This window comes from Giraffa tippelskirchi, chromosome 1, assembly GCF_054371585.1.
Source record: "Giraffa tippelskirchi isolate mGirTip1 chromosome 1, T2T-mGirTip1v1.2.pri, whole genome shotgun sequence".
Classification (NCBI taxonomy): Eukaryota; Metazoa; Chordata; class Mammalia; order Artiodactyla; family Giraffidae; genus Giraffa; species Giraffa tippelskirchi.
The window spans coordinates 214495063-214517876 of record NC_137275.1 but is presented as its reverse complement, the minus strand read 5'-3'; the positions used below and the strand labels follow the sequence as shown (position 1 = coordinate 214517876).

The following is a 22814-nucleotide window of genomic DNA, read 5'->3' as shown; positions in this document are numbered from 1 at the left end:
GGAATTTCATAGTCCACTTTGATTTCAGAAATTCTGCACTCCAAGCCTGCCAAAATAGTAGACCAAATCTCCAGGGAAGAAAGGTTTTGAAACTGGCCAGTTTCTGCAGGGTCTTTGGGTCTCAGGATGCCTCAGACTTGCACTTGGCTTCAGTGCAAGCAATCTAAGCAGGGAGAGGGGTCTACTGAACTCATTTGTTCTAAGCTCACCACCTGTGTCTATTTTTATTTCTAGAAGTGATGCTATAATGGACAGTTTCATAAGGGCAACCATTCAGAAGAACAACTAAGAAACCATTTTTAATATCTCAAAGCCCCAAGTTAACTGCTTTATTCTTTTCTTCCATTAGCTGTGTGTTTCCAGAATGTTCTGGTTTATGTTTTAACCCACACTTCAAAGCCACCATCCTATAAGCTGTTAAGCTTGGTCAGTAAGAATTTGCATTTTCTCAAAAAAAAAAAAAAAAGCTGTTTGTTAGTTTAGAGGACTACCTTTATGGAAGGTTTATCTTGTGAGTAAACCTCTGACAGTAAAATTTAACTCATAAACAATAGTAGCTGGAAGCAGGCTTTATTAGTCTCATACCTAGGGGAAAAAAGTATGTTCCATACAGTATTCAGTGTTTTCCTGCTTGTTTTCAGTCAACTGCCCTTTGGGAACCTACTATTCCCTGGAGCATTCTGTCTGTGAGAGTTGCTTGATGGGCTCCTATCAAGATGAAGAAGGGCAGCTTGAGTGCAAACCCTGTGCGACTGGGACTTACACCGAATATCTCCATTCAAGGAGCAGCTCAGAATGCAAAGGTAGAGGCTTAGACCAGAAGCCTGAATTTTATTTCCACTTAGGAAGTCTCACTAGCAAATAGGATGAAATACGAGCATTACCAAAAGCAATTTCATTAACTGATTTTTTTTTTTAATTATAAGCTATTACTTGAATATTTCCCTCACTTAGAGAAGTCCATTTATCTTCCTTTTGGAACAGCCCATTGCTGTCAAATCAGACTCCACTGTTAAGAACTTTAATGTTTTCATCGATTAATTCCAGGTGTTTTAGTGAATCTCGCCTTAACTGGTGGAAGGACTTTCATGACTCTTAGCAAGCATTGGGCTGCTTTTTGTTTGAATAATATTTGGTATGATGAGATTAACCCCATTTCCTTGGAAATGGATAACTACAGACCCATATGTGCATATTCTTGCTACTAAATTATCCAATCTTTTAAAAATATTGTTACTGTTATTCTCAATGACCATTCCTAATGGAAACATTCTCTTTCACATTGTGGTTAAGATGCATCTGAAACAAGGAATTGCAGGGTTGCTCCTCCTGGCCTGTTGTTCCCAGTGCACGTTCTTCATGACACATGTAAACTTGAGGGCAGTGCTGGGTGACTGCAAATGCACTGAAAATGTTGCCAATGCTGAAAGTGAGATTAATCTGGAGGAAAAGGGCAGAAGGAAAGGACAGTGCACTGGGAGTTGAGGAATCTGGCCCGAGGCCCACTCTACTACAAAACCATTGCTATGCATTTTGGAAAGTTGCTGAATTCACCTCGCTGGGCCTGATGCTAAGACTACTCTTACTTCCTCCTCTGCCATCCCTCAAATGAAATGGTGTCTGTAAGCACGAGGAGGTAAGAGGGCCAGTTCTTATTTAGGGTGAAAATGGTGCCAGCATAGTTAGAGACAAAAGCCCAATAGTGGGTTTTGTTTCTGTCACTCGAGAGAACAGCGCACAAGCTGGGAACTTGTACAAGAGCAGGTTTCCCTGTAACAGCTTGACCTTGTCAGATGCAGATTTCTAACTTCACCCCAAAACTGTTTATCGGCATTTTCTATGAGTCCCAACACCATGCTAGGTCATAATAGAAGGAACTGGAAATGAGCCTGTAACTTATTAGTATACAGAAGTATGAAGAATCTAAAAGATAATGTGTCTGCTTGGAGTTCTTTGTGACCCTCATTTTAACCTAAATAAACAAAAATATGGAAAACCCTATTGTACACAGTGCTACTTTTGTACAACTGATGTCATTATTATTAACCATATTACATTTTTCATTTTAGCTCAGTGTAAACAAGGTACCTACTCATCAAATGGGCTTGAAATATGCGAATCGTGTCCTCTGGGCAGCTATCAGCCAGCGTTTGGTTCCCGAGGGTGCCTCTTATGTCCAGAAAACACTTCAACTGTGAAGAGAGGAGCCGTGGACATTTCTGCTTGCGGAGGTTCAGTCTTACACGTTGCTTTTGCTTTTTTTCAAGCCTGTGCTAGGTTCTCTGCATGGAGGAGTGGAATCTTGTTAGCAGAGCCATATGTCTACTATATGCAAAGAATGTAAATAACTGTCTCTTCATAGAGTGTCTCCTTGTATTCAGCCAGTCGGTACTTAAGTGTAAACACCCGTAATATAAACACCACCCTGGTACTGTTAGGGACACACAAGAAGCACAAGTAACCATGTGACCACATGGTATGAGAGAAATACTTGTCAACCAGGAACTTAGATTTTTCATGTATAAAATGAGATCTTATCTTATGTTCCTTGAAACTCAAAAAATACATCCTTTGAATTGTGACCTTTGTTCCCTACAGTTTGAAGATTTTCACCAGTCGTTATCCACTCTGGCTGCCTGCTAGAATCATTGCACGTTCATGTCAGTGATATAGCCACATATTGACTAGAAACGTGTTAGTACATCTTTTGTTACCTGAACATTATTGACCAGAGTGTTTCGATATTCACTTACATAACAGATCTCCGGGCCACAGGTGTTAATTTCTGCAAAAAATGCCCCAGTCAGTAACATGTTAAAAATACTGAAACCCAGTCTCCATCCTCCAGATAATTCTGGTGTAAGTTTGCTGGTTTTCTTCTGAAGATCCCCCCTCTCCCCATGTTCTTCTTTAGTTGCTAAGTTATGTCTGACTCTTCTGTGACCCCATGGACTGTAGCCCACCAGCCTCCTCTGTCCTTGGGATTCTCCAGGCCAGAATACTGGAGTCGGTAGCCATTTCCTTCAGGGGATCTTCCCGACTGAGGGATCGAACCCATGTCTCCCTCATTGGAGGCACATTCTTTACCACTGAGCCATGAGGGAAACCCAAAGTCCCCCCAGGTGATTCTAAAATACAACTGATTTTTGGTTCTTAAATGTCACCATGGAGGGTTTGTTGAAACATGGATTCCTGGGGTTTCCCCAGAGTTTTTAATTCAACAGGTCTGGTAAAGGCCTTTAGAATTTGCATTTATAACTAGTTCTCAGGCCTCCCTGATAGATCAGTTGGTAAAGAATCCACCTGCAATGCAGGAGACCATGGTTCGATTCCTGGGTTGGGAAGATCCACTAGAGAAGGGATAGGCTACCTACTCCAGTATTCTTGGGCTTCCCTTGTGGCTCAGCCAGTAAAGAATCTGCCTGCAATGCCGGAGACCTGGGTTCAATCCCTGGGTTGGGAAGATCCCCTGGAGAAGGGAAAGGCTACCCACTGCAGTATTCTGGCCTGGAGAATTCCATGGACTGGAATCCATGGGGTCGCAAATAGTTGGATGTTCTCAGGTGATGCTGATTCTGCTTGGTCCAGAGACCACACATTAGGAACCACTGGTTAAATAGAAATATAAAGATTAGAGTTTCAATTTCAAAATAGTTCTAACATCCTTACCAGGTACAGCTTTCCAGCAGTGTAAAAACTGGAAGACAGGAACAAAAGTAAAAGATGAAAACTTAGAATGATGGTGGGACTCCATCTGACACTCAATGTCAGCCTATTGCCAGAAACTGCCCCCCTGCAAAAAAAAAAAAAACAAAAAAAAAAACTGCAGTGACATTGCAAATTCAGTGGAACTTTGCAAAAAATAAAAAATTGTTGACCTCCATCTGTTACACCACTGGGAACAGAACAAGCATGCCTGGCGAAAGATGGCTTTTTAAAAAATCGTGTGTCCTACTCATTCTGTATATCCTTATTGAAAAACCCAAGGCCTATGGCAATCTGGACTTCCCAGGTGGCACTAGTGGTAAAGAACCCACCTGCCAATGCAGGTAGACTTCAGAGACACGAGTTTGATCCCTGGGTGGGGAAGATCCCCTGGAGAAAAGAATGGCAACCCACTCCAGTATTGTTGCATGGAGAATCCCATGGACAGAGAAGCCTGGCGGGCTGCAGTCCATGGGGTCACACAGAGTCGGACACGACTGAAGCGACTTAGCACGTATGCGTGACAATCTGAAAGTTTAAAAACTTCCCTTATTGAATGAGTGATGTTTTTAATAAGCCAGTCTTTTGGTTCCTGATTTCCCCAGGCTACACACACATACATACATCTGTATCCAGTTAGAGACTGAGATTCCTGGAAAATGAATACTTAGGATGTTTTGAGTGTAGATGTGGGGAGGGGGCAGGGGATGCCCAGCACTGCATTCTGGGAGTTGTAGTCCCCGTGAGTTAAGTGCTACCCTAAATATATGTTTTATATGCTGTACCTGTTTGAATCTCAGAGCCAGAATCACAGTAGATGAAAGCCTCTTAGACATGAGGAACTGGGCAAGTAGTGTTCATCAACCTAATGCTTCACTGAAGAAATGAGAAGAAGGGTTAGCTAGGAACTTCTTGAAACTCATAATACATGTGTGTTGTGTAATACCAGCTGTGAATTCTTTTTTTTTTTAATTAAAAGTCAAACAAAACCTCACATTATGGTTGAAAGAGATCTACCAAAGACTCTCTTATTTTGTCAGTATACAGTCTAACTTTGGAAGAAAGTCTGCAAGAAAAAAGAAGTCTTCTCTTTTTCCCTTCCTCCCTCCCTCCAACTGCAAAAGCCAACAAGGATTTTTACAGTGAAAAAAGCTCCATATTTGACAATTTTTTCCTTTAAGTTTCCTAATAAGCCTTGAGGTTTTTTAATACCAAATTGCTGCAATTAAGAAATTGTAATTCCCAGAAAATCTTTAAACTTCTGGTAACTGCTCTATTTCTAATATTCCTAGCATATGTTTAACCACATTCTACTTGTCGTGAGTGGAAAATCAGTAGTAATTGGTAATGACACTTTCCCCTGCGGTGCTGGATAAGTGTTTTTACTTTAAATTTAAGTGTGGGTGAGTTCTAGAATAGTCCCTCATATATATTTCTGTAGTTTTCAATCAACCCCCTTTCTCTCCCTGCCCCTTCTTTCTCTCCTTTTCCTCTTTTTCTTTCTGTACTAGTTTATTTTTATGGGCATGTTGTACAGTTTACCTTATTGTTTGCTGATGTATCACTTTTTGCATTTAGCCTTTGAACTTAAAATATCATTAATAAATATAGCAATTATATTTAAGTATATTACTATGTTGGGCTTCCCAAGTGGCTCAGTGGTCAAGAATCTGCCTGTAGTGCAGGAGACCTGCCTTCAATCCCTGGGTCAGGAAGATCCCCTGAAGAATGAAACGGCAACCCACTCCAGTATTCTTGCCTGGGAGAATCCCATAGCCAGAGAAGCTTAGGAGGCTACAGCCCATGGGGTCACAAAAAGAGTCGGACACGACTTAGCAACTAAACAAAAACAAATATAACTATGTTAGTATAATGTAATGTTCTTTATATATTTCACCTATCATCATGTATTAGGATATTAAACAGTCTTGAGTCCTTGGTTAACAGTCTTGAGTCTTGGTTACAAGAGTCTGAAGTTTTTCAGTTTTTTAAAAATGATTTTTACCAAAATAATAAGTCCCACAATGGGTTTTTGATGATGGTGTTGTTTACATATTGTCCCAAGAGAAGGAAAAATTATTTGTGGAACAAGATAACAACACTTCTTACCTTGACCCTCTAGGATGAAGTTAAAAGGAGGCTCAGAATGAGAGGTTTTGACTTCTGGCTTTGTCATCAGAAACCAGTGTCTCGAAGACTGTATTTTTCCCTTTATACTATCAGGGGACAGGCATGTGGGGTTACATTTTTCCCTGTTCATTTCAATGCTCTATTTTTAATTCTATTTTTATATCACTTTTGGCATATTTAAATATTTTTTCTCCTCTACAGTAGAAGAGGTGAGAAGGATTTTGTTTCATTTTTCTTGACTTAGAAACCATAGTCTCTTTGTCCAAGATTCAAAACGAAAGCTTTCTCTCCTCTTTCCTTATGATGTTAATCCATTGGGAACTGTGTCGTGTCTGTGTATTTAATACTGTAGTGGATAGTGCTATTATTATGTATATGTGTGTGTTATACATTCATATGTTGTATGAGTGCATGCTAAGTCACTTGAGTCGTGTCTGACTCATTGCAACCCTGTGCACCATAGCCTGCCTGGCTCCTCTGTCCTTGGGGTTCTCCAGGCAAGAATACTGGAGTGGGCGGCCCATCCTCCTCCAGGCAATCTCCCCTACCCAGGGATCGAACCCACGTCTCTTACATCTCCTGCATTGGCAGGTGGGTTCTTTACCACTAGCGCCACATGTGTGCATGTGTATGTACTAACTACATATATAAATTATATATTAAATGCTGATTATCCACTCTTGGAAAGTACATTTGTGATGACACCTGTTTGCCCTTGGAATGTAATTTAAACTAATTTCCACATAAAAGTTTATTTTGCACTTTCTGGATCAAAAAGCAAAGAATAGACATCACAGAACCATGTTTGCTGTTTTGAGATGCCAACTGGCTTATTGATTTTTAATCTTAAGATTTTATTATTATGTTTTAGTATAATTTTTGACTATTATAGTATAATTATGTACTACAGCTGACAGTATAATTCTGTCAGGTTTTAGGGCACAGTCTTAGTTTCTTTTTAAGAGTGAGGTTGTTCTGAAAAAATTATATGAAAAAAGTAGTTTAATTCATTATAGCATCTTGAGTTTTACAGGCAGCATTTATATTTCTAGCATATGATACACATTCATACATATCTTTTGAAACAGAAAATTTATACTTTTATCAGTGGAAGATTTATGCTTTCAGTTAACTATTAATAATTAGCTTTTTGAAAAGTATTAATACTTCTTCTAAATAGGCAATCATTTTTGGAAATTTGAGAATCAGGAAAACCTATTATAAACTCCTGTAAGTTTATGTTTTGTGCAAAGCCTCTATTACCTCTAGTAACAGAGTAGATTATTTTATTCTTGGTGAAACAAAGATACTTAGAGTTTAAAACTTTTCTTGAATGTGGCAAATGTAGCCACCAAAATTTTTTTTTCTAAATATGCATTAATACCTATTTATCTTCTGCCATCTCTTGATTCAACTCCCAAGTTTTTCTCAGTTGGATATGTAAAAGAGATCTTTTGCAAAAGATCTGGCTGGCTGTTTTTGCCTAAGAAATTTGATCTAAGCATCTTGAGATTATGACAGATGTGTTGTCATTTATTTAATGTTTATTGTCCTACTGATAAAGAGATGCCACCACTTGGAGTATCCTGCTTCCTTGAGCCTCAAGTGTATCTCTAAATCTTTCAACCTCATTGGTAATTATTTCTGCTAAACTAATTTTTATTATCAAGAATCTAAGACCTAAAGGGTAAGTATGCTGGTACACTGAGTAGCTGTTTCCCTGTGTTCTATCTTCCATGCCTAATTTTATATACTGCTACTGCTGCTACTAAGTCGCTTCAGTCGTGTCCGACTCTGTGCGACCCCATAGACGGCAGCCTACCAGCCTCCGCCGTCCCCGGGATTCTCCAGGCAAGAACACTAGAGTGGGCTGCCATTTCCTTCTCCAAATATATATGTATTTTATATACAGATAGGTCTTAATAGTTATAGTAGTTTTCTCAGCTTGTAATGACTTTCGGGCTCACCCAAATGACTCCAGTTCACACACTCCACCTGAATTTGGCTTTGGATCATTGTCTGAAAACCCAACCCACAGATTTAGTCATGGATAATCTACCTCACTGCCCCTCCGCCAAATGTAACCAAAATTTATTGAAGAAAATCCATGTTATGTTTGGAGCTCTTTTCTTTTTAATTTTATTTATTTATCTAATTATTGTTTGGCTGTGCTGGGTCTTTGTTGCTTCTCTGGTCTTTTCTCTAGTTGCGGCGAGCGGGGGCTGTTCTCTAGTTGTGATGCTTGGGCTTCTCATTGTGGTGTCTTCGCTTGTTGCAGAGCACAGGCTCAAGGGCACGTGGGCCTCAGTAGCTGTGGCTCCTGGGCTCTAGAGCACTGTCTTAATAGATGTGGTGCATGGGTTTGTGGGATATTCCCAAACCAGGGATCAAACTTCTGTCTCCTACATTGGTAGGCAGATTCTTTACCACTGAGCCACCAGGGAAGCCTGAGGCTCTTTTCTCATATTCCACCAAATATTGGCAAGAGAATTTCAAACTTGGTTAAATGACAATATTCAATTGCATGTAGTTTATGAATTTTAAACACAAAATAGCATTAAAAGGTTTAAAAATAAAAGACCTCCCAATACATAATAGGTGTCCGACCCTTAGCGAACCCATGAACTGCAGCCTACCAGGCTCCCCTGTCCATAGGATTTTCCAGGCAAGAGTACTCAGTGGGTTGCCATTTCCTTCTCCGCAACTATACAGGAGCAATAACCATTTTAGATAAACATAAAAATACAACGTCATGTATCATGAAAATTCAAATTAACAGAGCAGTTCCATTTTTACCTTCAAATAGAAAAAAGGTATCATTTTCAATGCTGATGAGCATGCAATGAGAAGGGTAATTTCATACACTGTTGATGAGGCTGTAAATTACATTTTTTAATGATTCAGGCATGATATATTTATGGCTTTAGATTTTCATATCTTTAACTAAAGTCAAGTGTTATCCCAAGGAAGTAATCAGAGTTATATAAAAAAATTTATATAGAAAATTTCGTGTCAGCATTATTTATAATATTAGAAACAAATAGAACTAGTAGAAACAACTGTAATTGTTCAATAGAAGAGGAAATATGAGAACAATTATGGTCTGCCAATGAGATGTAATATATTTCATTTATTAAACATTGTGTTATTTAATGATTTGGGGAATGGTTTACTTGTGATATAAAGTGAAAAATCAGGGTACAATATTATATGACCAATTCTGATTTTTATTAAGTTAATGTGTGTTGTTAAAGATGGGAAGGAAACAACAAAATATTTACTTAAGTGGTCTGAGTATTACTTAATGATCTGGGTATTAAATACGTGCAAGAGAAAATATCAGCAATGTGATAGCTTTCTTATAACCAAAAGTTAATGCACTTCTTTTAGAAGCTAGGATATATTGCTTTATAAGCATAAGTGATTTGTTCTTTCCTTTGCAGTGCCTTGTCCAGTGGGAGAATTCTCTCGTTCTGGGTTAATGCCCTGTTATTCATGTCCTCAAGACTACTACCAACCCAATCCAGGGAAGTCCTTCTGTTTATCTTGTCCCTTTTATGGAACTACAACCATCACGGGTGCCAGATCCATCACAGATTGTTCCAGTAAGATGATAATACTTCATTTCTCATGTTATCCTGTCTTGGAGAGTTTTGTTTATCTCCGTGGTAACTTTAATTGTGAATATTATTATTTTCAGTGCCTTCGGGTGTCTGGATGTGTTAAGCTGTCCTTTTGAATGTGTTTTTGATGACAAAGACTCAGATTCTTCACTCTAGAAATGTTGAACTTGATAACCTCCAAATTTCTAAGAGTCTAGAATTTAATGACATAACACATCTGTCTCTTATGTTCTGTCTTTTTTTATGACTAAAGCAAAATATATGTGGCTTTACTGACTCTAAGAATCAAAATCTTGACCATGGCATTTAAATAGAGTCTATTCATAGAGAACAGACTTGTGGTTGCCAAAAGGGAGGGGATTGAGAGAGGAATGGAGTGGGAAGTTGGGATTAGCAGATATAAGCTATTATATATAAAATGGATAAACAGCAAGGTCCTATTGTATAGCACGTGGGACTGTATATTCAGTATCCTATGATAAACCACAATGGAAAAGAATAAAAAATATATATATATTCAGTTATATATATGTTCACTTTTATATATATATATATTTAAAACTGAACCAGTTTGCTGCCCAGCAAAAATTAGTGCAACATTGTAAGACAGCTATACTCCAATTAAAAAAGAAAAAGGAAAAAATAGAATGCACTTAATTGGCAATATCTACTACACCAAATACATTTCTCAGATATCTTTCCTTTAACTTTATTAGGCTTTAGTTCAACTTTCTCAGCAGCAGAGGAAAGTACAGTGCTTCTTGCTTCTCCTGGACATGTCAAAAAGAAGTATGAAGTCAGCAGTCAGGCAAGTCTACTTTGTATTTGTAAAATTTTCTGTAATGGAATGCTTGGAAAACAATTTGTCATTATACATGTCACACAGAGGAAAACTACCAGACTTGAAACTTCAGCTAATCAAGGCTCATGAATATTATCAATGAATAATTGCATTTGCTTATGACTTATAATGGGAACTTTCCAAGAATGCACCATTAGAAGTCCTAAGTACCATAAATTGAAATTTTTCCCAGCAATGTCTGGTGTAGAGAATTGTGGATGTGGAGAGTCTTTTGATTTGCTGATAATTAGCATGTACCATGAGCATAACCCATCATTTGAGTAAGCACGTTGGAATTAGCCAAAGGCCTTTTCTGGTTAGCAGGACAAGTTACTCAACTTCCATGAAAGATATTTAAATTTTTTGACAGTGGGAGGGGGGAATCATTTATTGGAGAAAAGTGTAACTTTTTTAAAAATTAAGAAACATAACTCATAAACATAATTGTTCTCCATTTATTTTTTAAAGACTAGTAAAGACCAATTATTTTGAGTGATTCAGCCATTAATCTGAATGCACCTTGCCCAATGTCATAATAAATTCCTAGGCTTTAAGTATTTTTAAGGAGGATAATGAAGTTATATTTCTTATTTTAACTTCCTGCTTCCAAACATTCTCATTTTAAGGGCTTCATAAGTGAAGCTTTGAAACTGAGCCTAATGGACATAGAACCTCTAAAGACATGACTATCACCTCTGGACACATATTAGAATCCACTGGCTAACTTTTAAAAATAGTGATGCGCAGATATGACTTCCAGAGATTCCTGATTTAGTGGTCTGGGTTGGGACCCATCCTTGGCAAACTTGTTCAGTTCAGTTTAGTTCAGTCGCTCAGTCGTGTCCAACTCTTTGCGACCCCATGAACCGCAACATGCCAGGCCTCCCTGTCCATCACCAACTCCCAGAGTCCACCCAACCCCATGTCCATCAAGTCAGTGATGCCATCTAACCATCTCATCCTCTATCGTCCCCTTCTCCTCCTGCACTCAATCTTTCCCAGCATCAGGGTCTTTTCCAATGAGTCAGCTCTTCGCATCAGATGGCCAAAGTATTGGAGTTTCAGTTTCAACATCAGTCCTTCCAATGAACACCCAGGACTGATCTCCTTTAGGATGCACTGGTTGGATCTCCTTGCAGTCCAAGGGACTCTCAAGAGTCTTCTCCAACACCACAGTTCAAAAGCATCAGTTCTTTGGTGCTCAACTTTCTTTATAGTCCAGCTCTCACGTCCATACATAACCACTGGAAAAACCATAGCCATGACTAGACGGACCTTTGTTGGCAAAGTAATGTCTCTACTTTTTAATATGCTGTCTAGGTTGGTCATAACTTTCTGTCCAAGGAGTAAGTGTCTTTTAATTTCATGGCTGCAGTCACCATCTGCAGTGATTTTGGAACCCCCCAAAATAGAGTCTCTCACTGTTTCCACTGTTTCCCCATCTATTTCCCATGGAGTGATGGGACCAGATGCCATGATCTTAGTTTTCTGAACGTTGAGCTTTAAGCCAACTTTTTCACTCTCCTCTTTCACCTTCATCAAGAGGCTCTTTAGTTCCTCTTCACTTTCTGCCATAAGGGTGGTGTCATCTACATATCTGAGGTTATTGATATTTCTCCCAGCAATCTTGATTCCAGCTTGTGCTTTCTCCAGCCCAGGGTTTCTCATGATGTACTCTGCATATAAGTTAAATAAGCAGGGTGACAATATACAGCCTTGACGTACTCCTTTTCCTATTTGGAACCAGTCTGTTGTTCCATGTCCAGTTCTAACTGTTGCTTCCTGACCTGCATACAGGTTTCTCAAGAGACAGGTCAGATTGTCTGGTATTCCCATCTCTTTCAGAATTTTCCAGAGTTCATTGTAATCCACACAGTCAAAGCAGAAATAGATGTTTTTCTGGAACTGTCTTGCTTTTTCGATGATCCAGCAGATGTTGGCAATTTGATCTCTGGTTCCTCTGCCTTTTCTAAAACCAGCTTGAACATCTGGAAGTTCACGGTTCACGTATTGCTGAAGCCTGGCTTGGAGAATTTTGAGCATTACTTTACTAGCGTGTGAGATGAGTGCAAAACTTTTTAAATGCCTTAAATGACGTCTAACATGCAACCAGCATTGAATGACACTGCCTGAGTTTAGCAGAGCATCACTCAAGAATAATATATAGCATTTGTGCCCATATATGGCAGGTTCCTATGTTATGCAGGCAGCAGTCCTGCTGGACTTACTTGGAAATAGGGACCAGCTAATGCTGTAAATCTTCTCTCTACTTAGAATTGCTTTGAAATGATCTTGTCTCTGATAAATTTTCTTTTCATAGGTTTTCCATGAATGTTTCTTAAACCCCTGCCACAATGGTGGAACCTGCCAACAACTGGGCCATGGTTATGTGTGTCTCTGTCTGCCTGGATATACAGGTAACACAGAGGAATGCAAATTTTCATGTATCTTTCATACTGGATCATTGTAACTTGAAGTATCAAACTTTGAAACTTTAAAAATAAATGCCATAAGATACATTAGACTGGGGATTTCCCTGGCAATCTACTGGTTAAGATTTCACCTTCAAAAATGCAGGGGGTACAGGTTTGATCCCTGGTCAGGGTGCTAAAGATCTCACATACCTTGTAGCCAAAAATCCAAAACACAGAACAGAAGCAATATTGTAACAAATTCAATAAAGACTTTAAAAATGGTCTACATCAAAAAAAAACTTAAAAAGATAATGATGCACAAAAATTTGGTTGAACAAGACAAACCAATACATGAAAAAAGTATATAGATCTTACAAATGAAAATTTTCTTTGCATAGTTTAGAGGAAAAATAATCATCTTCTCTATGAACAATCACATCATAACTTACGATTTAAATTTGAATATGGTTCCAGAGGTCATCTCCAAGGTTGCATCCTAACACAAATTAAGTGCATGACACTCAACATAGAGCAGATTGTCCAGCATAAACATTTTTAAACAAACTCCAGTTTCTCTCATTTGCTTCACACGAATGGAAGTTTTTATGGCCATGATGTGTTGTTTATTTCTATCTTTCTGCAAGCTGTGCCTAGGCAAACAGTATGGCTTTGAATTTGATGATGTAGTAATTATGTAAGAATTGTGTTTTCTTGCAGCTTGGTTCAAATTCCAGTTCAGTACAGAAAGATAATGTTTTTTTTTTTTTGAGGAGAAATGAACTATATTAAGCGTTGTATTTTATTTAAAATAATTTCCTGTTTTCTTCTAGAAATGCAGTTTTTACTTTTTGAGTTTTGTGTCACCAACATGAAGTATTTTAATGAGAAAAGTGGTATTTAGACAAAAGAATTCACCCAAAAGAGAAGCTGGAAGACAAAATACAGAGTATTGTCATTCTACTTATTTCAGCATGTGCACACATGTATGTGTGTGTATGTTTCAATTTTTATAAGAATTTTTGTCCCAACATTTCATAAGAAATAATGATCTTGCCCTAGAATTTTATAAATGAGAGGTGATTGAGAAAAGCATAATATAGAACAGTGATTCTCAGATTTTGTTGCTCATCAGAATCATCTGGAGGACTTCTTAAAACACAGACTATGGCATTTCCGTCACATTCCCAGGGGATTGCTGATGCTATTGGTCCAGAGACCATTCTTTGAGACCTTCTCACATAGAAGAACATGGGTTTCAGCAGAATTAGTCCATAGAAAGACTGTGTGTACCCTATGAGAAGATACACCCTATTCTAGGACACCTGGTATACGAGTTGAGATCTGGCAGGATTTAGCACCACCCCCATTCCTCAGCCAAGTGGCCTTGGTAACAAGTATATATGAGTCTTTATTTTTCACTTTGGAATCAAACTAATTCCTGGCTCCATTTTATGCTTCCAGATTTCCCTCTTTCCCCTCTACTTCTGACTTGGGATCTTTTGCTGTCTTTTATGTGTCCTTGTAAGGATAGCTTAAATGTATTTAGAAAGAGGTTAATACCTTCAAGAAATACTTAATTAGATGGTAATTCCTAATAATTATTGCCCTTTTCTTCATCACTGCCACTCCCTATAAATTCAGGTTATTGGGATAATTACCTTTAAAGGATGGTTCTGTTTCTGTTCATCCTCTCTTTGATTGACCTTCAGTGTTTGCATTTTAGGCTTAAAATGTGAGATAGACATTGATGAATGCAGCTCACTGCCATGCCACAACAATGGAATTTGCAAAGACCAAGTTGGAGAATTCATTTGTGAATGCCCATCTGGTTACACAGGTAAGGAAGGAGTGTCTCATCCTTATAATATAAACCTTTGAAACCTTAAAATAATGAGTTACCATCTCACACCTGTTAGAATGGCTATCATCAGAAAGTAAGAGATAACAGTGCTAGTGAGGACATGGAGAAAAGGGGACTATTGTGCACTCTTGGTGGGAATGTAAATTGCTTCAGCCATGGTGGAAAACAGCATGGAGGGTCCTCAAAAAATTGGAAATAGAATTACCATACGATCCCACAATCTCTCTTCTGGGTATCCATTCAAAGAAATGAAGTCACTGTCTCAAAGAGATATCTCTACTTGCATGTTCATTGCAGCATTATTCACAATAGCCAATGGCCAAGATATGGAAACAAGCTAAGTATATATCAACAGATGAATGGATAAAGAAAATGTGAGATAGGTAGGTAGGTAGATATCCTTCAATGCTATGTCACTTCAGTTATGTCTGACTCTTTGTGACCCTGTAAACTATAGCCCACCAGGCTTCTCTGTCCATGGGATTCTGCAGGCAAGAATATTGGACTGGCATGCCCTTCTCCAGGGGATCCTCCTGGAGGGAAGGGATTGAACCCACATCTCATTATGTCTTCTAAATTGGCAGACAGGTTCTTTACCACTAGGGCCACCTGGGAAGCCCTATGTATAACATGTATTGGGATATTATTCAGCAAATAATTATATTTGGCAAAGAGCGTATTTTTTCCACAAACATATTAGCCTTGATTTCCAGTTTCTCTGCTCTTACACCTGAACAACTTGCTTGAAACTATTAGTCTTAAATTCCTTTCAGTTTTCTCAAGCGCAAATATTCTGTGATTCTTTACAGGTCAACTATGTGAAGAAAATGTAAATGAGTGCAGCTCCAGTCCTTGTTTAAATAAAGGAACTTGTGTTGATGGCCTGGCTGGTTATCATTGCACGTGTGTGAAAGGATACATGGGTAAGATGTTTCCATTCTTCCTAATTGTCTTAAAGAGTTCTGTAAAGCCTCACAAATCATTATATTTACTGTTATATATGTGACATTATATGTTAATGCTAATTTTCTGATTTTATAAGTGTGCCATGATTTCATAAGTGAGAGTCCTTATTTTTGAGGAAATTCTCACTGAAGTATTTAGAGGTAAGAGAGCATCAGGTCTAAAACTGACTCTAAAGCAATTCAGAAAAGTAATATGTTCTTGTATGTGTCTGTGTATATATGTGTATGTAGAGCCAGAAAGAGAAGACATGAGTTTATATGCCAAGACAAACACTCAAGAAGGAACTGGAGATGAATTATATAAAATATTATTATAAGTGAATGCTAAATAATAGAATGTATGTGTGTGTATATATACATGTATATATATATATACACACACACACACACACACACACACATATGTAACTGATAAAGAATAAGTACAGAACAGAAAATGGTCAGTGGCAGAAAGAGGCAAGATCAAAGATACAGATGAACATTTTGAACTATATGTGCTAGTTTCATTTTTGTTTAAACATTATCTCAGTTAGATGTTCATTGCTAATGTTAGTTCCAGAAAAAGGTAAGATTAAAAGAGCAGATTATCAAAATTACAGTCCTAAAATGATTTAGAAAAGCCAGAGCTTATTTAAGGATTGGCTCTGCAGCCTCCCTTTCATCCTTTCGAAGCAGCATCCTCCAAGGAGTCCTCACCTTGTTTCCAGTTTTCCAAAGGGGTTAACCTTTGGGCTGTCTCTCATCCTCATCCATCCCCAGGCCTACACTGTGAAACAGAAGTCAATGAATGTCAGTCAAGCCCTTGTTTAAATAACGCAGTCTGTGAAGATCAGCTTGGGGGGTTCTTGTGCAAATGCCCACCTGGATTTTTGGGCACCCGGTGTGACATAAACATGGATGAGTGTCTCAGCCAACCATGCAAAAATGGAGCTACCTGCAAGGATGGTGCCAATAGCTTCAGGTAATAGACTAAGCCTGGGTCTTTTCACTGTTTTTATTATCTTAACTGTTCAGTCATTCTGCAGTCTTTACAGAGTGTTACTTTGAATCCCAGGCCAGCCCTTCCCAAATCCTAGCCCAAGGGTAAGCTGTGGTAGAATCTGACTACCACCTGATGTTCTGATTTCCTACCTCTTGGGTAAAGTCTGTAATTTTATAATAGACAATCTGTATGTTTTAGGTTCTCCTGTGATTCTGATGCACAGCCAGACTTTGAAACCACTATTCTGTACTTGGGAAGTCATAAAAGATAAAAGGAAGCATTTATTCAAAAGCAAATACAGAGTCACTATTCAAAACTCAGTTTTGTGTTTTAGCTGGAGTTTTCCCACCAACTAAAATCAGAAGGAATAGTGCAATTCTACTGTCACAGTGCCATTCTATGACCATGGTTTTCAAACTGTTTTTTTAGTTTAGTATCCCTTGTTGCCAGGGAAATTAGAGTGTAAACAAACAAACAAAAAATTAAAGCTAAGCTTTTGTGGTTGAAAATAGTGGTGTTTGGGGGGAGAAAGACTCGCTTCCTGAGGCAGGTCTTAAGGTACCAGTAGAAAACAGTTTGAAAACCAAGACTTTTTTAAAATCACTATCAAGTCTGCACTGTTTCATTCACTTCCCCTTGCAGGATCTGTGACTTCTGCAGTACAAAAAGACAGACTGGCCTTGCTTACAGAATTTTAGGGAACTTTATTGTCCTCAGCAAGCAACTGGTTCTGCAAGTTTTCAAAAGTTAAAAGCAAAAAAGAAATTTCTACCTCAGTTGCACCGTTTCCCAGCCCCCTTCCATTACCATCCCCCAAGAGAGCTAGGACAGTATCTGGAAGAAATAGGGAGCCAGTTCTGCCCGTGAGACTTTCACTCTCAATATGAAAATGAGGTCTTAGTGTAGCATCAACTTTTCATAGGTTTTTTTTATATCTTCAGGCATATAGCACCTAACCATAGGCAATGAGACATTTCCAGATGAACAGCAAGAGTTCCAAACTCTCCCCAGGGTCCAAAACAATTGATAAACACCAAATTTGTCTAAATCCTAACTAGAGGAAAGGTGAAGAAGGCAAACTCTCCTACTGCTAGTTGCCACCGAAGTGAATCTGTTTCACAAAGATACTGAACTACTATAATGATATCAAACATGGACAGATATACATCAGAAATTAAAACAACATTGTAAATCAACTATACTTCAATAAAATTTAAAAAACAAATATTTTTAAAGTATTGCAAAAAAAAAAAAAGCATGGACAGATAAAGATGAGTGAAATTCTAGCCAAAATAGGTTTACCTTCAAATACACAGAACTCCATAAAGATGCCCGCCAATTCCAACTGAGATTTTCTTTTAAATCTCCAAATACCATTTATTTATATTATTACCAATATCAAAGAGGTCCCCATATATAAATGCTAGTAGTAATATTAACTACATTTATTGGGCAGATCCTTTTTAATTAAAGATAGTTCAGTTCAGTTCAGTTGCTCAGTCGTGTCCGACTCTTTGCGACCCCATGAATTGCAGCACTCCAGGCCTCCCTGTCCATCACCAACTCCCGGAGTCTACCCAAACTCATGTCCGTTGAGTCAATGATACCATCCAGCCATCTCATCCTCTGTCATCCCCTTCTCCTCCTGCCCTCAATCCTTCCCAGCGTCAGGTCTTTTTCCAATGAGTCAACTCTTCCCTCCAGTAAGCATGCACACACACACACATTCCTCTTCTTCCCTAATAGTAACCACTGTCTGGAAGTTGGTCTATAGCTTTCTCATTCAGACTTTGCTTTACTACATATATGACTTCATAAACAACAAATAGTATAGTTTTACATGTTACATAAGTAGTATCATGCTATATATGTATAATCCTTTTGTATTTTGTTTTTCCTTTCAACACTGTGTATTATCAAGGTTGGTATATTTGCCTCTAGTTTGTTCATTTCAACTGCCAGTTAGTATTCCATTGGATAATTATACTGTTGTAGGAAAGGGGACCCCTTCCAGGGCCCGAAACTGGGCTGTTGTCTAACACTCGGAAATGAATTGTCCAAGGAGACACATGTGCTGACAAAGCAAGAGATTTTATTGGAAAAGGGCACCCAGGTGGAGAGCAGTAGGGTAAGGGAACCCAGGAGAACAGCTCTGTCACATGGCTTGCAGTCTCAGGTTTTATGATGATGGGATTAGTTTCCGGGTTGTCTTTAGCCAATTATTCTGACTCAGAGTCCTTCCTGGTGGTGCACGCTTTGTTCAGCCAAGATAGATGCCAGAGAGGAGGATTCTGGGAGGTGGTCAGACGTGGTATCTCCTTTTGACCTTTCCCAAACTCTTCCAGTTGGTGGTGGCTTATTAGTTCCCTGTTCCTTACCAGGACCTCCTGTTGTAAAACAAGTCATGAAAATGGTTACTGTGGTGCCTGGCCAGGGTGGGCGGTTTCAATCAGTGTACTTCCCCTAACAATACCATAGTTTATTTTCCCATTCACTTCTTTATGAACATGCATAATGATGCTGTTGTGAACATTCGTTATATGTTTCCTTGCACACCTGGGCAGTCGTCTCCTAGAATTCATACTAGAAGTGGACATACAGAGCTCTGGAAATGCAAACCCTCCACTTTCTTTGACATTGCCACATGGTTCATGACACTCTTGTCACTATTTGACATCATCAGATGTATTTTCCATTTGGAGGAGTTTAAAAGGCTTCTTGCATTCCCCAGAGACTGTATGGCGTTCTGATTGAGGTCAAAGTCCCCCCACCACCACTTAGTATCAAGAGGACTTGGGCAAATTAACCTCTCTGAGCCACAATTTACTCATTGTAAACTGGGAATAATAATATTCTTCATTGTTATAAGGATTGAATTAATGTATGTGGGGATTCCCAGATGGTGCTAGTACTAAAGAATCCGCCTGCCAATGCAGGAAGACCATAAGAGACACGAGTTCAGTCCCTAGGTCAGGAAGATCTCCTGGAAGAGGGCATGGCAACCCACTCCAGTATTCTTACCTGGAGAATCCCATGGGCAGAGGAGTCTGGCAGGCTACAGTCCATGGGGTCGCAAAGAGTCAGACACAGCTAAAGCAACGTGGCATGGCACATGTAAGCATTTAGAAGAGCGTGTGAACTTTTTATATTTTTTCCTAGCACTTCGTGGTGAGAGAAATTGCCAGTGTGTGAATAATACTTCACCTTGACCAGAACTAATTTCTATTCTGTTTTTACCACTGTAACATTTCAAGTATATGTTGTCTTAAATAGGTTTATTTGAATGAACTTTAAAAAGTAATAGTTAAAGCACTGTTTTAATGTGGCAAATGTGTTTCAGCATTTCAGGATTTTTAAAAAATTCAGTTAAACTGAAAAAAAGAAAAAACAAAAACAATTCACCCTTTTTTCCCACCTCATGCCTCTGGCAACCACCAATCTGTTTTGTAGGCTGTGGGTGGGGGTGTGGGTGTGGATGTGTGTGTGGGTGTGTATACACACACATATATATATTTAGATTCCACATATAAGAGAGCTCATATTAGCACTGAACTTTCCAGAGTCTTTTGAGACAATGCTGTCATTAATGGGAGACTGCTTCTAATGCCTTTCTGCAACTATTGTAATTTTACAACATTTTGTATTCTTTCAGGTGCCAGTGTGCAGCAGGATTCACAGGGCCACTCTGTGAATTGAACATCAATGAATGTCAGTCTAACCCCTGTAGAAATCAGGCCACCTGTGTGGATGAGTTAAACTCATACAGCTGTAAATGTCAGCCAGGATTTTCAGGCAGCAGGTGTGAAACAGGTATATGTGAGCTTAATGTTATTAAGAACAACATCAAGTCTAGTGATACAATAACAACGTCAATTTTTACCTGCACTAAGCACAATCTATATACCAAAAACTATGTGAAGCATTTTGTACTTATTTCATCTTTACAGCCATCCAACAAGCTGGGTCATGTTATCTCCAGTAGCACAGAGGAGGAGGTTGAGCTTAGAGATGTAAGGGTGAAATGGAGAAAATCGAGTTTAGCAGAACTCTTCACATTCTGCAGATTTAGAAAGGACACTTGGATAAGTCACATGATTTAGAAGGTCAGAGTCCATGGATATGTTTGAGAATTAGTGCTAAACTGCTTTCTCAGAGCATAGGAGTCTTCTAGCTATAGGACTCTTGTTCTGTTGAGTGGGATATGCAGGATTGGGGCTCCTGAAATGGGGAAGAACCAGGGCCCTGAGCAGGAATGGACTGTTGCCCTCGCAGTGGACCCCCTCTTCTCTCCTGCAATGTCAGTTACTCTGTTCTCTTGAGTTATTCCCACGAGCCCACCGGTGCCTAGTCTGTCATCTTGAATGACTCCCCAGCCCCACCTCTCCTTCCAGCTATTCTGTTTCAAAGCTTCCTTTCACTGCTGAGTGCTTTCCCTGTCTTGGATATTCGCTGTTGGTTTTATTTAAAACAATTTGTTGAACAAAAAGGAAACAGACTCACAGATACAGAGAACAAACTAGTGGTTACTAGTGGAAGGGGGAAGATGGGAGGGTAGGATGGGTATAGGGGTAGAAGAGGTACAAATTGCCATGAATAAAATAAATAGGCTACAGGAATAAGCATAGGAAAGACAGTCAGTATTTTATAATAGCTATAAATGGAATATAACCTTTAAAAGTATGAGTCACTGTGTTGTACACCTGAAACGTACTTAATATTGTAAATCAGTTATATTTCAATAAAAATAATAATAATGAAAGACATACAAAATACAAAAGAAGGAATGTGTTATTTATTTTGTAAGCAATATGTATTTAATTTTGAAATTGCTTCTCAGATCATCATATTTACTGAAATGAGCTTCTTTGGCGATAGTATTGCATACTTGCTACTACCTTAGACAATTGAAAGATGCCTCACAAGTGCCATGATAGTTTCTTTTTATTAAAGTGTAGTTGATTTACAATGTTGTGTTAGTTTCGGGTATACACAGAGTGAGGCAGTTGTATATGTTTATACACACATGTATACAGATTCTTTTTCATGTTCTTTTCCCTGTACTACGTTACAAGGTACTGAATACAGCTCCCAGTGCTCAATTTGTTCATTTTACATACCGTCATTTGTATCTTCTAATCCCAAACTCCTAATTTATCCCTTTACCCTCTTTAGTAACTATCAGCTAGTTTTCTATGTCTGTTAGTCTGTTTCTGTTTTGTAAATAAGTTCATCTGTATCGTTTTTTTAGATTCCACAGGTTAGTGATACCATAATATTTGTCTTTCTTCGTATGACTTACTTCATTTAGTGATAATCTTTAGGTCCATCCACGTTGCTGCAAATGGCATCACTTCATTCTTTTTATGGCTGAGTACTATCCCATTTGTGTGTATGTGTGCTGCTGTGAACATTGAAGTACGTGTGTCTTTTAGAATTAGAGTTTTCTTCAGATATATGCCCTGGAGTGAGATGGCTGGGTTATATGGTAGTTCTGTTTTCAGGTTTTTGAGGAAACCTCCATACCATTTTCCATAGTAGCTACACCAGTTTGCCTTCCCAACAGTAGAGGAAGGTTCCCTTTTCTCCACACCCTCTCCAGCATTTATTATTTGTAAACATTTTAGTGATGACTGTCCTGACCATGTGAGGTGATACCTCATGGTAGTTTTGATGTACATTTCTCTAATAATCAGTGGTGTTGAGCATCTTTTCATGTGTCTCTTGGCCATCCGTGTGTCTTCTCATACTTGTCTTATTTGTTGCAGAACAGTCTGCAGGCTTTAACCTGGATTTTGAAGTTTCTGGCATTTATGGTTACGTCATGCTGGATGGTGTGCTCCCGTCCCTCCCTGCTGTAACCTGCACGTTCTGGATGAAATCATCTGACGACACTAATTACGGGACGCCAATCTCCTATGCCTTGGAGAATGGCAGTGACAACACCTTCCTCCTAACCGATTATAACGGGTAAGCAGAGACATCAGGAAGGCCCTGTTAGGGCTTATCCTGGCACCAGGTTAGAACTGACATGGGTGGGGATGGAGCGGTAGGAGGGTCAAGTGTTCCAACAGGACAACAGGGTGACAGTACTCAAACAGAGCATGTGGACAGTTCCTATACGAAGGCAGTGTTTCAGTGGTAGTACCTTATACGTGTATTGTGTTTTGCTACTTGCTAAATATTACCATCTGAGCCACCAGGGAAGCCCAGATATTTTCATATGTATTATTTCATTTGAGCTTCACAAGGACTAGAGGAACCGATGCCCCTTAAAAGGTAAAATGAATGAGAAG

The 22814-nt window shown here is 38.8% G+C and overlaps 1 protein-coding gene across 3 annotated transcripts in view; it reads left to right on the top strand.

The window, feature by feature from the left end:
• The window catches only part of SVEP1 (sushi, von Willebrand factor type A, EGF and pentraxin domain containing 1), a 194890-nt gene that overhangs the window by 105528 nt on the left and 66548 nt on the right, over nt 1-22814 (top strand). For all 3 annotated transcript variants that reach the window (XM_081573900.1, XM_081573904.1, XM_081573897.1), the window contains exons 17-26: nt 642-803; nt 2070-2231; nt 9279-9440; nt 10175-10266; nt 12620-12716; nt 14437-14550; nt 15384-15497; nt 16299-16500; nt 20174-20331; nt 22287-22488. In XM_081573900.1, the coding sequence (XP_081430026.1) occupies nt 642-803; nt 2070-2231; nt 9279-9440; nt 10175-10266; nt 12620-12716; nt 14437-14550; nt 15384-15497; nt 16299-16500; nt 20174-20331; nt 22287-22488 (1465 nt within the window). The remainder of the gene's footprint in view (nt 1-641; nt 804-2069; nt 2232-9278; nt 9441-10174; nt 10267-12619; nt 12717-14436; nt 14551-15383; nt 15498-16298; nt 16501-20173; nt 20332-22286; nt 22489-22814) is intronic.